General features: G+C 53.2%; 1 protein-coding gene across 1 annotated transcript in view; it reads right to left on the minus strand.

Annotated features, from left to right (window-relative positions):
• PHGDH (phosphoglycerate dehydrogenase) overlaps nucleotides 1-16,804 on the minus strand; it is a 166,353-nt gene that overhangs the window by 6,548 nt on the left and 143,001 nt on the right. Inside the window, exons 10-11 of the mRNA XM_086931884.1 lie at nucleotides 16,477-16,604; nucleotides 12,412-12,634 (exon numbers count right to left, since the gene is read on the minus strand). Coding sequence (XP_086788010.1) covers nucleotides 12,412-12,634; nucleotides 16,477-16,604 — 351 coding nt within the window. The remainder of the gene's footprint in view (nucleotides 1-12,411; nucleotides 12,635-16,476; nucleotides 16,605-16,804) is intronic.

Here is a 16,804-nt window from a genome sequence, read left to right on the forward strand (position 1 = left end):
AGTCCTGGAGGACAGAACGGCCAAAGAAGCCATCCCTCCGGACTTGACTGTCCAGGCAGTAGTGCCTCGCAAATGTGTGCAGCGAGGCCCACGTAGCCGCTTGGCAAATGTCCTGCAAGGGGACTCCCCGACCCAGGGCAGTAGTAGCCGCCGTGGCCCGAGTGGAATGGGCCCTCAGCCCAACAGGAGGCTCCTTCCGAGCCAAAGAGTAGCACGCTTTGATGCAGAGAACGACCCACCGAGAGATGGTCCGTTTGTGTACCGCCCGTCCCTTCTTCGCACCCACGTAGCCAACAAACAGTTGGTCATCCACCCGGAACTGGCGTGTGCGATCCATGTAAAATGAAAGCGCACGTTTTGGGTCCAGACGGTGGAGCCGCTCTTCATCCTTTGAAGGATGCGGAGGCGGGAAGAAGGAAGGGAGGGTGATGGACTGCCCGATGTGAAAAGCAGAAACTACTTTGGGCAGGAAAGAAGGTCTAGTCCTCAGAACCACCTTGTCAGGATGGATGGACAAGAAAGGAGGTTTGACAGAAAGAGCCTGGAGCTCACTCACCCTCCTGGCAGAGGTGATGGCAACCAGGAAAGCCGTCTTTAGAGTCAGGAGACGAAGAGGGCAAGAATGAAGGGGCTCAAAGGGAGCACACATCAAAAAGGTTAGAACCAGGTTCAAGTCCCACTGAGGCATCACAAACGGAACAGGTGGATACATGTGTGTGATGCCCTTCAAGAATCTCGTGACAATCGGGGACTTGAACAAAGAAGGCTGATCAGGAAGCCTAAGAAAGGCTGAAAGGGCAGAAAGGTAGCCCTTGATAGTGCCCAGAGCAGAGCCCTGCTGGGCAAGAGAGAGAAGGAACAGAAGAACCTCGGAGAGAGGGGCAGAAAGGGGATCCACAGCCTTTGCTGTGCACCATGCCACAAACTTGTTCCACCGACAGGCGTATACCGATTTCGTGGAGGGACGCCTGGCTGCCAGAATTACATTACAGACTTCAGGAGGCAAGTCAAATGGCCTCAACTGCCGCCGCTCAATCTCCAAGCATAGAGGTGGAGACTGGACAGGTTCGGGTGGAGGACCGTCCCCTGTTGCTGCGACAGAAGGTCCTCCTGAAGGGGCAGGCGGATCGGGGGACCGACTGACATGCTGAGTAGCTCGGGATACCAGTACCTTCGAGCCCAGTCCGTAACCACAAGGATAACTTGGGCCCGGTCGCGCCTGATCTTCTTCAGCACTCTGGGCAGAAGTGGTATAGGCGGAAAGGCATATAACAGACCGCAACTCCACTCGCGCCGAAAGGCGTCGCCGTGCGAGTGCCGTCTTGGAAACTCCAACGCGCAGAACTGATGACATTGCGCGTTCTCTTCTGTGGCGAATAGATCTAACCAAGGCTCTCCCCATTGCCGAAAGAGACCTTGCGCCACGTCCGAGTTCAGACGCCATTCGTGATCCATCGAGCACAGACGGCGGAGTTCATCCACCCTGGCGTTCAGAGAACCTGCCAGGTGTTGAACCGTCAGTCACGCCCTGACGTTCCAGCCACTGCCAGAGGCGCAGAGCCTCCTGCCAAAGGGTCCACGACCCCACCCCGCCTTGTTTGTTGCAGTACCACATGGCGGTGGTGTTGTCCGTGAACACCTGCACCACACTCCCGTTGACAAAGGGGAGGAATGCCTTCAGTGCTAGACGAATCGCCCGCAGCTCCAACAGGTTGATATGGAGCCGGGACTCCGCCGGAGACCAGATGCCTCTGATCTCCGCCTCTCCCAAGTGGCCTCCCCAGCCCTGGAGGGAAGCGTCCGTCACGACAACGTGCTCCGGTTGGGGAAGGGAGAGGGACTTGCCCCTGACCCAATCGCGGTCCGTAAGCCACCACTGCAGTTGTCTCGCAGTGCCCTCCGAGATCAAGACGTGGTCGGACAAGTTGCCCTGATGCTGGGCCCACTGAAACTTCAGGTCCCACTGCAGAGCCAGCATCGGCCACCGGGCGTGATGCACCAGAAGGATGCAGGAAGCCATCAGCCCCAGCAGCCGCAGCGTCAACCTGACCGAAACCCGGGATAGCGGCTGAAAGATGGGAATCAACGCCTGAATATCCCGGATCCGCCGTTCCGGAGGATAGACCCGAAACTGCGCCGAGTCCAGAACCGCTCCGATGAAAAGGAGCTTTTGAGAGGGACACAGGTGTGATTTCGGCACATTGATGGAGAACCCCAGGCCGTGCAAGAGGTCTGCCGTCATCTGGAGGTGGTGGACGACTGTCTGGGGCGAGCCCGCCACCGTCTAGGTAGGGAAAGACTGAAACCCCTAACCTGCGCAGATGGGCTGCGACCACCGCCAACACCTTTGTGAACAACCGTGGGGCGCTGGTAAGGCCGAAGGGGAGCACGATAAACTGAAAGTGCTCCTGGCCTACCGTGAACCGCAGGTAACGCCGGTGGGCCGGCAGGATGGGGATGTGAAAATACGCATCCTGCAAGTCCAACGCTACCATCCAGTCTTGCGGGTCTAGAGCAGCCAAGACCTGAGCTAACGTCAACATCCTGAACTTCTCCTTCCGGAGGAAGCCGTTGACGTTCCTTAGATCCAAGATAGGACGTAGGCCCCCTTTGTCCTTCTTGGGTACCAGAAAGTAGTGGGAATAACAACCACGCCCTACTTCTGGCCCAGGAACGCGCTCGATGGCCCCCTTGGCCAAGAGGGCCGTAACTTCCTCCTGCAGAAGTTGCAAGTGGTCCCCCGACACACGGTGGTTCTGCGGTGGCATGGCTGGAGGAGTTGTCTCGAAGGGGAGGGAGTAGCCCCTTCGGACGATTTGCAGCACCCACCTGTCCGATGTGATCGTGCGCCAGCGGGCGTGGTGATGGCGAACCCTGCCACCCACTGGCGTCACGTGGGCCTGAAAGCACGGACTAGGAGGATTTTGAGGCAGATGCTGCGGGGGGGGGGGGATGTGGCCTGACCCCGCCTCTGACCCCGACCGCCTCCACGGCGGTTTCCACAGCCGCCACGCGTTGATAAGATTGTTGCGGCGCGTGGCTGGCAGCACGTGTGGGGACGCCCCTTCCGTGGCCACGAAAGGAGCGAAACGAACCCGTTTGCTGGCGCTGGGTCGAGAGACCCAAGGACTTGGCTGTGACCCTGGAGTCCTTGAAGCATTCCAGCGCGTGGTCCGCCTTGTCACCAAACAGATGACAGCCATCGAACGGCATGTCCATTAAAGTATTCTGGACATCTGCCGAGAAGTTGGCGGATCTCAACCAGGCGTGGCGACGAATCGCCACCGTCGTGGACATCGCTCTGCCTAGCGAGTCGGTCGTATCAAGGCCACATCGAATTGAATACCTAGCTGCATCTCGGCCCTCAGCTACAGCTTTGCCGAGCTTTGCCCGCACCTCCATGGGGCATTCTGGCAGCAGCTCCGCGACCGTATCCCACACAGAGTGGGTGTAGCGGCCCAAGAGGCAAGCGGTGTTGCAAGACCGCAGTCCCAAGCTCAGGGACGAGAAGACCTTCTTGCCATATTGGTCATACCTCTTGGATTCCCGATCGGGCGGGGCCGACGGGAATGCGGACTGGGAGGTAGAGGCCTGGATCACCAGACTCTCAGGGGTGGGGTGGGTGGACAGGAACTTGGGGTCGTCCGGACAAGGACGGTGGCGTCTGGCCACGTTCCGATCAACAGGCGCACCTGAAGAGGGCCTGGACCAAGTGCCCAACAGAATGTCTGACAAGGCTTCGTTAAACGGCAGCAGAGGCTCCTGTGGGCATGACCGCGGTTTGAAGACCTCAGTGAGGATGTTAGGCCTCACGGCCGCGACGGGGAGCTCAAGGTTTAAGGCCTTGGCAGCCCTCATCAACACCACTGAATAGGCAGCTCCCTCCTCCGATGCCACGGAAGGAGGAGAGACAAAGCCAGGGTTAGGAGAGTCATCTAATCCACTGGCGTCCCCCAAATCACCTGTCCAGTCCATGTCATACTGACACTCGCGTGACAGAGGGTCTTCAGACCCCTCCCAGCCCTCACCGTACTCTACATCATCACCATAGTCGGTGTCAACCATGTAGACCGGCTCCACGGGGTCAACAGGCCCCATCGGCATCGAACCCGGCGTCGGGCGACGCCGGTCCGACTCCGCGTCCGGATTCGGTGAGGGTATGGGGACGGCGCCGCCCGGAGCCGGAGCCGGAGCCGGAGCCCCGGTGCCGGAGCCCCGGTGCCGCCCGAAGCCGGCACCGAGGAACCGGCGTCGCGCGGGGGCGGCGTCGGGGGTAACCCCGATGGAAGCGGCGCCGGATTGGATGGACGTCCATCCGGCGCCGATCCCGAAGGCCCTAGCGGCGCCGGGGTCGGCGCCGCCGGTGTCGGAGCATCCGACGGCGTCGAGGTAGGGTCAGCTGAACCGCTAGGGCCTCCGGACGGGTTCACTGGGCCCGTAGGCGCCGTGGAACCCGCCGGAGAAGAGAGGGCCCTCATGGCCATGAGGAACGCCTCTATCTCCTCAGGCGTCGCACCTTGCCCAGGGACCTGAGGGTATGGGGCAGGCCGCGCCGGCGACTCTCGCGGAGCCGTGGGGTTGGGGTCACCCGAACCCCCGGCCGCATCGCGCGAGCGTCGGGGGGGGAGTCGGGGGTACGATGACGACGCCCCGACTTCTTGTGTCTCTTACCTGACGAACCCGACGAGTGATGTCGACTTCAGGAGCGTCCGGCGCGGCTCCGCGACTGCTCCCTCGAACGCTTCCTGGACCTCCGGCCGGACCGAGACCGCTCTCGACGCGGGGCCGACACCCGGAGCTCGAGCAGCTTGCGGGACCGCTCCCGCCTAGCTTTGCTAGTCAGAGCCCGGCAATCGACGCAGGCGTCGACATCGTGGTCGGGGCCCAGGCACCGGAGACAGAGTCGGTGATGGTCCGTGACCGACATCGTGCGGTCACACCCGTCACAATGCTTGAAACCGGGCATCCTTACCAGGCACAAAGATAGAAAATACTATTAATAACTTGGTCAAAAGACCGGGTACCGCTCTTCAGATCTGCGTCCACTGGCGCGGAAAAAAGAAGAACTGACGTCAGCGCGCGGAGGCAGCGTCTATATACTCCAGCGACGTCATCACGGCGCACGACGCCAACGACGGACGCGGAGCCGCAAGAGACGCCTGCAGACGACGCCTACCGACGCGCAAGGGTACTGCTACGCAAAAGTTTCCGGATCCAGACTGACGCCTGGGGATATTCTAAGGTAAGGAATCTAACACTAACGTGTTTCTTTCAGATAATAGGGACCCGTAGGTCTAATTCAATAAAATATCAAAGGGTAATGGTGATAAAGCGACAAATTGTTCTTTCAGCATTCACCATTTATTCAACAGTTGTTGAAGTTGCTGCTTCATGATTCAATCAACAAAAGATATCCAAAAGTAAATTTCCATCATTAGATAAGTCTTTTCAAAACAGATTATCACAAATCCCGATGCATTTCGGGCCACGCCCTTCTTCAGGGGATTACTATCAAGACAATGTTGTTCAAACTACGCGGAGTACCGCGGAGTCAGTGATAAGTCAGCAAAGCCGCTTTTGATAGTAATCCCTTTTGATTGAATCATGAAGCAGCAACTTCAACAACTGTTGAATAAATGGTGAATGCTGAAAGAACAATTTGTCGCTTTATCACCATTACCCTTTGATGTTTTATTGAATTAGACCTACGGGTCCTTATTGTTGTGCACAGAGGTGCTCTCTCTCAACAGAGTGAGCTTTGTATAAGTCCCATAGGCTGCCATTATGTGGCTCAAAACAGGATACTGTGCCTTTAAGAGAACTTTCCAGAACTTCACAGTATCCCAGAATGCACTGCAGGTCCCTTCTACTTTCAGTTCTTTTTGAAGGCGTAACACGCCAGACCTGTAGCATTCCTTACATGAATATCTCTCCACCGGGGAGGAGGGCGGGCGCTTATGACTATAACAGAGATACCCCTACTACAGAACTGGAGTTACAGGACAGAAAATACTCCTTCTGTAGTAGGGGATCTCTGTGTATAGTCATAATCTAGTGAATAGAATGGCAAGCCCATCCCCACACCAAAGCGGCGGTGGAGAAAGAAATCAACACCACTATTGTGCGAACAAATTCCACAGCGAAGCCTGTCCAACCTGAGCATCTGCCCTGGCATCAGTGTCCAGACAGTAATGCTTAGCAAAGGTATGAACCGACTTCCAAGTGGCGGCCTTGCAAATTTCTGCAATCGGCACATTACAGAGCAAGGCTGTCGTGGCAGCTTTGCCCCTGGTGGAATGAGCCTTAGGCTTACCTCCTAAGGTCTTATTAGCTTTCTGGTAACACAGTTGTATGCAGGACACAATCCACCTAGAGATGGACTGCTTAGAGGTCGCAAGACCCGTCCTGACCGATCCATGAGGCATGAGGAGTGAGGAACATACAAGAGGCCATCGACCCCAGTAGAGAAGACACCGTCGTCACTGTTGTAGATGGAGCGGTCATAAGAGCCTGAGCCTTCCGAAGGATCGATCGCCGTCGCTCCTCCGAAGGAGACACGCTTGCTGACAGCGTATTGAAGGTGGCTCCCAAGTATTGAATGCACTGGACCGGGATCGGGACAGACTTGGACATGTTGATGTGCAACCCCAACTTGTTCAAGAGAACGCACGTCTTCTGGAAGTGTGCTTGGGCTTCCGAGAAGGAGGAGGCCTTGATCAACCAATCGTCCAGGTACGGGTAGACAAACACCTTGTTCTTCCTGAGGTGTGCCGCTACCACTGCCATGCACTTAGAGTATGTTCTGGGCGCAGACTTCAGCCCAAATGGCAGCACTGTGTACTGGTAATGATTGGCGCCGACTTGAAATCGCAGAAACTTCCTGTGCTTGCACGCGATGGGCACGTGGAAGTACGCATCCTGTAGGTCTATGGCACAAAGCCCCCCTGTTGCAACTGAGGAAAAATCTGATGCAACAACAGCATGCAAAACTTTTCTCTGCGAATCCACTTGCTTGCCTGCCGCAAGTCCAGAATGGGCCTGAACTCGTTCTTGTCCTGGCGAACCAGGAAGAACCGGGAGTACAGACCTCTTCCTCTTTGAGACAGAGGTACGTCTTCTATCGCCCTTTTCCTTAACAGGATATCGGCCTCTGCCTGGAGCTCGCGCAGTTGATACTGCGAGCTGACCGGAGGGATCGCTGGAGGAGGGCTGATGAACCGAAGACTGTATCCGTTGCAAACAATATTCAGCACCCACTTGTCCTAAGTAATTTTTCTCCACTCTGCCAGAAAAAAATTGAACGCTTCCCCCCACCGGAGCGGGTAACGGATGAAGGGGAAGTAACCGCTCAGGGTCGAGACCAGGCTGGGCCCTTGTTCGCGGTAGAGGACTGCTGTCCCCCTCTACCCTTCTGTCGCTTCTGGAAGGGTCTCCGGAACTGCTGCTGTTGCTGCTGCTGTCCCGAAGACTGCCCCCGTCCTCTTCCTTGTGCGCCGTAGCGCCTTTGGAACAGCCTGTAGGATTTCTTCTCTTTGGGCTTCTCCAAGCCCACAGCCGTAAGGGTCTCCGCCTCCGCCTTCATGCAGGCCATCTCATCATCTGCGTGTTTTCCGAACAAAGTATCCCCGGAAAAAGGCAGGTTGGCCACCCGCTGCTGGGCCTCCGGCTTGAGTGACGTGAGCCGGAGCCAGGCATGTCGTCGCTGATTGATTCCATGGCAGTAACCATGGGCAGCCAACAAGGAGACATCCGCAGCCGCGCTGATGACCTGATTGGACACCAGCATCCCTTCCTTGCGGATCTCTTGGAAGTCCTCCCTCTTGTCTCTTGGTAGCAGTTCCACTAACTGTTGCAGGGAGTCCCACAGCGCCCGGTCATAACGTCCCAGCAGAGCTGTATCGCTGGACGCCTTCATGGCTGTGGATGCGGTCCCACACGCCTTCCTTCCAGCTGAGTCGATCCATCGGCTCTCTTTATCTGGCGGCACGGTGGAGGACGGGGAGGTAGAGTGTAGCTTCCTGGCCGCCGTCACAATTTATTTTTGTATGTTCTTATATAGCGCTCGAATCACCGGGGAGGTATCTCGGCGCTTGCCTTGGGAACCCGTCCTGGCTTTTCCCTGTGAGATAGCCCCTACAGGGCATCCCCAAGATGAAAGCCAGGCATCCTGCCGCGGGGGGGCCGTTGTGGAGATTAAGCAAGCTTAATGCCCAGAGTTGCAGAGTGTGAACCCATGATTAGGTCAGGCACCGAAGCGAGAATTATCGAGTTCGTGGACATTTGAGCTCAAGACCCTGCCGCGTCGGGAATTGAACCCTGGTCCCGGGTCTGACCTCTGCTTCAGGGTCTGCCTGCTCTAACCAGTGAGCCACACTTCTCCACTATCACCGAATACAGTACCGGATCAACTCTCAGAAAGGCAGGGTCCGAATCCGGGGCCCTGTACTTCTTTAGAAGTCGGGAGGGAGCGGCCTTCACCACCGCCGGTGTGAGGAACAGCTCCTCTGCGGGTTCCTTCAATCCAGGTACTAGTGGAAGCAAAGGGCGAGACAGATGCCTCTTGTGAAGCGTCTCGAATATCACTGACGTCGAAGGTGTAGGAGCCGTCACAGCGATACCCAACTTCGCAGACCCCCTCAGGAGGACCTCCTGGAAAGTGGCAATGTCATCCACTGGAGAAACCCTGGACTCTGGGGAGTCCGATAAGGTCGGGGAGTAGGAATGGGTCCTGGAAGGGTCCGTGCGGGACCTAGACCCCCGCCTCCTATGGCGACGCCGTGATCTGGTGGAGGATCTATGACGACTCCTTGATCTTCCTCTCCGTCCGGAGCGTGAACGTGACCTCCTCGGCCGAGGGCGGTCAACTGGATCCACCGGAGCGGGTGACTTGGGCTTGGACGGGGCCTTCGGTTTAGGCGTACCCTTGAGAGGCGTAGGAAGAATAGGCAACGAACTCTATCTCGGTGGAATTGGAGGCGGCTTCACTGGTAACCCTGGTCCAGGTTGCGGTGGAGGCAACGGAGGAGGAGTAGGAGTCCTCGGGGGGGAGGCCCCTCGGCAATGGAGGAGGTGGAGTCACCTTCCCCGACGGGGTATACACCTCGGAGTACCCCGAGCCCGGCGAACCTCCATCTTTCCCAGCCTGGGACGTTGGCGAACTACCCACGGCGACCAGATGGCGAGCGCCGACCTCCTGACGTCAAGCGCCTCTTCTTCGGCGACGAACGCTTTTGCCTCGACGGCGATCCTCTACGCCTCGACGGCGACCTTCTGCGCCTCGACGGCAATCGACGGCGATCGTTGGCGCCTTGACGGCGATGTCCGGCACCTCGACGGCGACCGTCTGCGCCTCGACGGCGATCTTCCATGCCTCGACAGCGATCTGTGCCTCGACGGCGATCTGTGCCTCGACGGCGATCTGTGCCTCGACGGCGATCTGTGCCTCGACGGCGATCTGTGCCTCGACGGCGATCTGTGCCTCGACGGCGATCTGTGCCTCGACGGCGATCTGTGCCTCGACATCGACCCGTGCTTAGATGGCGACCCGTGCTTCGACGGCGACCTTGACAACGAGGACTCCCTCGACGCCGAACGCCTCCTCTTGGTCGACGGCGGACGGCGAGCGCCGACGCCTGGCCTGTCGACGTCGAAAGCTTGGCCCCTCGGCAATGGAGGAGGTGGAGTCACCTTCCCCGACGGGGTATACACCTCGGAGTACCCCGAGCCCGGCGAACCTCCATCTTTCCCAGCCTGGGACGTTGGCGAACTACCCACGGCGACCAGATGGCGAGCGCCGACCTCCTGACGTCAAGCGCCTCTTCTTCGGCGACGAACGCTTTTGCCTCGACGGCGATCCTCTACGCCTCGACGGCGACCTTCTGCGCCTCGACGGCAATCGACGGCGCCTCGACGGCGATCGTTGGCGCCTTGACGGCGATGTCCGGCACCTCGACGGCGACCGTCTGCGCCTCGACGGCGATCTTCCATGCCTCGACAGCGATCTGTGCCTCGACGGCGATCTGTGCCTCGACGGCGATCTGTGCCTCGACGGCGATCTGTGCCTCGACATCGACCCGTGCTTAGATGGCGACCCGTGCTTCGACGGCGACCTTGACAACGAGGACTCCCTCGACGCCGAACGCCTCCTCTTGGTCGACGGCGGACGGCGAGCGCCGACGCCTGGCCTGTCGACGTCGAAAGCTTGACGCCGACGAGGACGGCAAAGAGACAGTCACCGGGGACTTAGATGGTCTAGTAACATCCCTCGACACCGAGCGTCGACGTCGTTTAGTCTCCAACGATGGGGAGCAGACCGTAGTCATTCCTCTCGACGCCGTAGTGGGCGCAAAAGACCCAGGCGGAGAATGGTGACGTTTGCTGGCCTTCCTGCCCCTCGGGAGCCCCCCCAGAGGCCTCAGCATGAGCAGAAGAAGCCCCACCACACCCACCTTGTGCCTTCAATCTTCTTTCCTCGAGGCCCTGAAGTCTGATCTTCTTCCTGTCCTTCAGGGTCCTGCCAGAGAAGCCTTGACATATCACACACTCCTCAGGGATATGTGAAGGAAGGCAGAGGATACACACCTCATGGGGATCAGATTTGGCCTTCTTCCTGGAGCACTCCGGGCATTTATCGAATAAAGCAGGCATATTCGACAAAAAACAGAGTGCAAGAACCACGGAGAAAGGCACCAAAGTACAATAAAGTACTTAACTTGAGAAAAGTTGTGAAAAAATCACCAAAACCCCTTAAAAAGGGAGAGCTCAATGCTCCAGGGTCCTGCTTGCAGGAGCCGGAAAAAAGAACTGAAAGTAGAAGGGACCTGCAGTGAATTCTGGGATACTGTGAAGTTCTGGAAACTTCTCTTAAAGGCACAGTATCCGGTTTTGAGCCACATAATGGCAGCCTATGGGGCTTGTCTGTCCATGTCTTCCTCTCTATCGTTCCAGAGGGTTTTTGCTGAAGGCAAGGGAAATCTGGACAGGCTTTGCTGTTTGTGGATTTTTGGTGGAATTTCTAGTTGAAGTACTGGACAGTGTAGCCTGTTTATAGGCTGCATTATATGTCTTTAAATTCTCTCTTAAGTGTCTGTGCAGTTCTGCATTTTTTTCGACACTTTAAGAGATTATTTTTGATTGCTCCGGGGTCCACGCACATGGACTATTCACTAGATTATGACTATACACAGAGATCCCCTACTACAGAATAAATGTTTACTGTTAACCAACTCTCAATGTAACGACTTTGGAATGATAGGAGGTTTAGAAGATCCTGTTTCAAGGATTTGATCATTTCCCCTGTAGGACATAAAGATATCAGTGATGGGGACTTAGAACGCTGACCTATTTACCAGTGTTACTTTATTCTCCTCTGGCTGTTGTATGAGCAACAGCATACCTAGCTCGAAAGGTGCACACATTATTAACTTCAAGAAAGTATTATTGGTTGGTTTTGTTTTTGTATAAGGGGGGCATGGCACGGCACCCGCACTAGACAGTGCATTTTGGAGCAGAACCAAGCTTGATTTAAACATATTATGTTATATGCTGTTTTGTAACGCGCACAATTACTACCGGAGTATCCTGGCGCGGTATACCGCTGGGGAACCCGTCCTGGCTTTCCCTGTGGGATGATCCCTACTGGGAGTCCCCAAGGTGGAGCCAGGCATCCTCGGCGTTGATGGGGCCGTTGTGGAGATTAGGCAAGCTAATGCCCAGAGTTGCCGAGAGGGACCCCTGGTTAGAGTAGGCACCGAGGCGAGAATAATAGAGTCCGCTGACCCTGGTCCACGACCCTGCCGCGTCGGGAATTGAACCCTGGTCCCGGGCCGACTCCTGCTTCCGGGTCTGCCGCCTCTAACCAGTGAGCCACACCACTCCACATGATTGCTCCTTGCCTAGAGTGGCACAATCAGAACAACAAAATGGTTGTTGGGCTGGGGTGTCGACCAAGTGATTACCACAGGCTGAGACTAATCTAAGAATTCCTTCCATCTCTTTTTAATATTACTCAAAAATAGAGCGGATACTTTCAAAAGAAGGGGAAGAAAAGTGTAAGCGCACACGAATGAAAGAGAAAACTGTGGGTAATAACAGATTCACACATACAATATAGCTACATGTTTATCAATCAGTTGTTTATACAGTTTACAACTATTTGCATCGGCCTATGCAAGATAAACTTCAGGAAAAGGCAGTAAATAAAAGACACTACTGTGCATTGTAAATGTGGGTCTACACGGGGTTTCATTCCTCATTAAACATTGTATGCAACTATACATATGAGATTAGGAGTGATCTGAAAAGAAACATGGCCTCACTCTCTCGATCCCTCTTTTCTTCCCCTTCATCACATGCAATCTGTATGGATCACCGAGTCTCAAATGGCCTTCAGTCACACGACACACCCCTTACCAAAAATCCCAGGCAGGTCTCTTGCTCCCTCTGTCTTAAAGCCCAAGAGGTGAGCAGCCAGGGGTACTGGCTGCCTGAAGGTAGCACCATGTAGCTCCAACAGGATTGGTGTGCGTCCGTGCACAGTACCGACAGCGCCGTGTGAGGTGCCAACGACTGATAGCTGGATGCGGCACTCTACCGGGCACAGCCCTGGTGCTTCATCCTTATGATGAGCAGTGACCTAAGGATTAAAAATAAACGAGGAAGCATCAAACTTCAGGAGTGCGGATGCATAACAGCATCACACAGGTCAAACAGTACAGTTTTACAGGATGGTACACCACACATAGCCCCACTAATGTACACAACTCCAACTATAAATACAAAATTCCACTGATACACAGTGGACATAACCAACCACGCTCATGCGCACAGCCACACTAAGGCACAGAATTCCGCTACAGCAAGTGGCCTCACAGATGCAAACACAGTTTCCCAGATACACTCAGGGTCACAAATGAACACAGCCCTTTTGATTCCGGCAGATTAAGTAATGTGCACAAAGTTCTACTAATGCCCACAGACGGCATGCACACACACGGCTTCTCCACGGTCCATGCATCTCAGAAAGCTTCTTGAATTGCACACAACTCCACTGATAGCAGTGATCCACTAACACTCTCACTGCTCGACTGATCTCACACACTACGTTCCAGTGGCCACTGCAACGCCAGCTACCATTCACTCCATCACTGATCCCACAGTGCATCCTGTATGGATTCCAGTGCCGTGAACAGCATTCAGCTCCATCATACTTCGACCGCTCCACAGGCTGCAAGCAGCTCCACTCATCACAGGGATCCAGAGGTGTACTTCCCATCAGAAAGGGGCTATCAAAAGCTGACCAGGTCTGACAACCAAGTCCTTTCCCTCGGCCATTAGTCTCAGCTCTTTCCTCCCCTGGGCCTTTCATGTCCTCTTGATGGCTTGTACAGCGCACAGCGTGATCTTCTTAAGATCAATATTTAGTCTGCAGATGCCGTGAAAACTCAATGTGTCGTCACCAGGCACTAGGGCTCATGAGGAGCCAGAACGAAACGGAAGACTTTCTCTAGCTTTCTGAGACCACAGGACTCGTGGCCACTAACACCCTAGAGCTGGTACACAAGCCTAAAGAGTGAAACCACTGATTAAATATAGCGATCTAACTATGAGCTGGATCACGCCTGATGTTTCCAAGACACCAGAGTTCTTGAACCTAGCAACAGGAATGAATATGCAGCACATGCCAATCACCTACACCTCAGAAAAGTTTGATCGCCCTTTTGGTGTGCTAGCAATATGGATTTCAATTCTATAAACGTTTTTGAGGCACTGGAGATCAAGAGAGGGAGCATAGGGCAGAGTGGTATAAAAAACATAGATTACAACTGTCTGAACTCCTCCACCTTGGAATACAACAGAAAAGGCTCTTACGGAAAAGAAAAAAAAGACGAGGAGGTAGGTAATAAGCTGGTCGCTTGGCTAGATGCACTGGTCCAAACCTCCAGGAATCTTCTCCTTAACAGGATCCAATCTTGGCAATGTCTGTTTCAAGTTTAAAGCTGGGACCCTTTCAGAGTCAAGTAGGATTCACCCAGCACATTTTGTCATTGAATTGTGGATCTACCAACTACCTGTGATGCAGTGGACCTTCACAACTCAGACCGTAATTCAGTAATAATCCATATTTTCTGCTATGAATATCAATGGATTCTGCCCTTGTGCCGCACTGTAAGATTGTGGGCAAAGCAAAACAAATCCTCAGCAAAAAAATGAGGAAGGCAGGACTGGAGCTTGCTACCCTTTCTAATCAATCTCTTTGAAAACAAAAAAAAACTATTTGCAGCAGGTGTACGTATCCATCCCCAAATTAACAACAATTGGTGCAGAAGCTTTATTTGTAGATGATGACATACTTTGGTATACACCAGGAAGAGCCTTTTAAAATAGCTCAAATATTTCCTGTTATACTGCTTAGTCAACCAACTATTCATAAACGTCACTAAAAAGTACGATAATCCACATAGTTCCCTCCCCCCAAAAAATAGAAAGTAAAATGTTGTATCAAGGCACAAATAATCTTAAATAACAGTCAAAATGGCCCTAATTTAGTATATGCTAAGACCATTATTATTATTATTATGTTTCTTATATAGCGCCTGAATCGACCCCCGAAGGGGTATCTCCGCGCTTGCCTTGGTAACCCGTCCTGGCTTTTCCCTGTGAGATAGCCCCTACAGTGCATCCCCAAGGTGAAAGCCAGGCATCCTGCCGCAGGGGGGGGGGGGGGGGGGGGGGGGGGGGCGTTGTGGAGATTAAGCAAGCTTAATGCCCAGAGTTGCAGAGTGTGAATCCATGATTAGGTCAGGCACCGAAGCGAGAATTATCGAGTCCATGGACATTTGAGCTCAAGACCCTGCCGCGTCGGGAATTGAACCCTGGTCCCGGGTCTGACCTCTGCTTCAGGGTCTGCCTGCTCTAACCAGTGAGCCACACTTCTCCACCATGACTTCAAAAATCTGCTACTGCTACCAGAAAACATGATTTTCCTCAATTTTACATTTCAGTTGGGAAAACATGTAGAAACTGTATTTTTGCAGATCTTGAAAACGGTAAACATCCTTTAAAACGCAACTTTTACCACGCAGTGCCTTTACGACGCAACTTTTACAACGCAAACCATTACAACGCATTGCGCTGGGGGCGCTCTAGGATAGGGAATAGGTTTAATTTACTATCAAACACCTTCCTTACTATCCACGGGGACTGGAGTTGGAATAGTAAATTAAACTATTCACTATCCAGCGCCCCAAAGCACTAAGGGCCCGATGTAGGTAGCAAATACCGGTCGGAAACGGCCGAATTCGGCCGTTTCCGACCGGTATTTGGCATCTTGAGATGTAGGGGGCCAGATTTTACAGATTCTGTAAATTTACCGAATCGGTAAATTTACAGAATCTGTAAAATACCGAATCGGTATTTTTACCGATTCGGTAATTCCCAGATGTAGGTGGGACTCTTCTGAGTCCCAAAGGCCCTACAAATTCGGTATTTTACCACCCAATCCAATTGGGTGTTAAAATACCGAATTCAGGTGTGCATGCACATGTGTGCATGCACACCTAGCCATGTGACAGACAGACATGCCCTTAGGGCATGTCTGTGTGCCACATGGCGCACATGCCTATTTTTGGGGTGCCAGAGGGTGTCAAAGTGACACCCCCTGCACCCTTGCAAAATTCAGTATTTACCGATTCTGTAATTACAGAATCGGTATTGCCCATTGATTCCTATGGGCTTTAAGGCCCATGGGAATCAATGGGCAATACCGATTCGGTATTTACAGATTCGGTAAATACCGAATCTTAACGATTCAGTATTTACAGAATCTGTAATACCTACATCTCCCCCCTTCATATTTACCGACTCTTAAATACCGAATCGGTAAAATTCGGTATTTAAGAGTCGGTAAATATGAATTACCTACATCTGGCCCTATGTGTTGTAAAGGCATGCGTTGTAAAAACCGCGTTGTAAAGGCATGCGCGGTAAAAGCATGCGTTGTAACGTCATACATCCCTTGAAAACATTTAGCACCCGCTTTTTGTTGGTGCTAAAAGGTACAACTGTGTTCCACACAGAAGAGGAATTGCTGCATTTCTTGATGTGGTGACATTACTTTGCTCTAAATAGTAAAATTGTGTCAAATGAGCAGAACCCCATGTTCCACAAATTTAGTACAACTGTTAACAATCCCAACATATTCTAGATAAGCATTTAAAAAGGCTAATTTCAATGTCACTAGTTTGTCACTGGATGCCCTACCAAGGAATTATAAGATGGAAATCAAAAGAACAACATTCACATCCCATACAGGGTTTCCTGAAATCAAGCAGAAATCATAGGAAGTCTGCAAATAAGTCATCCCTCAACAAATAGGACTATGTAGTATTCTTGCACTCCATAGGACGTATCTTTCATTCCTCAATCACCATTGCACAAGCTTGACCATGCCTCTTACTTGGAGTCATCAGTGCGTACCTTCAACCCAGCCTCCTTTGCGTACAGCCCGGCATTGACCAAGTTTATATCTTGCTTCGCTGTCCCGCTCAGAAGACCCACAGTCACAGCGGCGGTGAGGTAATTCCCAGCCTGCCTCAAGCCCTCTCCTAAAATGCAAATACATAAGAATAACCACACCACATTTATTATCGAACAACACTTCATTAGAAATCAATTTCAATTTAAAGTGTTTTCTTAGATACGCCTTCACTAGTAGAGATAATAATTACTGCACTTATTTAAAAATTCCAACATATAGAAAATATAATGGAGACAACTGATTAGCAGGTACATTTTATAGCCATTG

The sequence above is a fragment of the Lissotriton vulgaris genome, chromosome 7 (assembly GCF_964263255.1).
Source record: "Lissotriton vulgaris chromosome 7, aLisVul1.2, whole genome shotgun sequence".
Classification (NCBI taxonomy): domain Eukaryota; kingdom Metazoa; phylum Chordata; class Amphibia; order Caudata; family Salamandridae; genus Lissotriton; species Lissotriton vulgaris.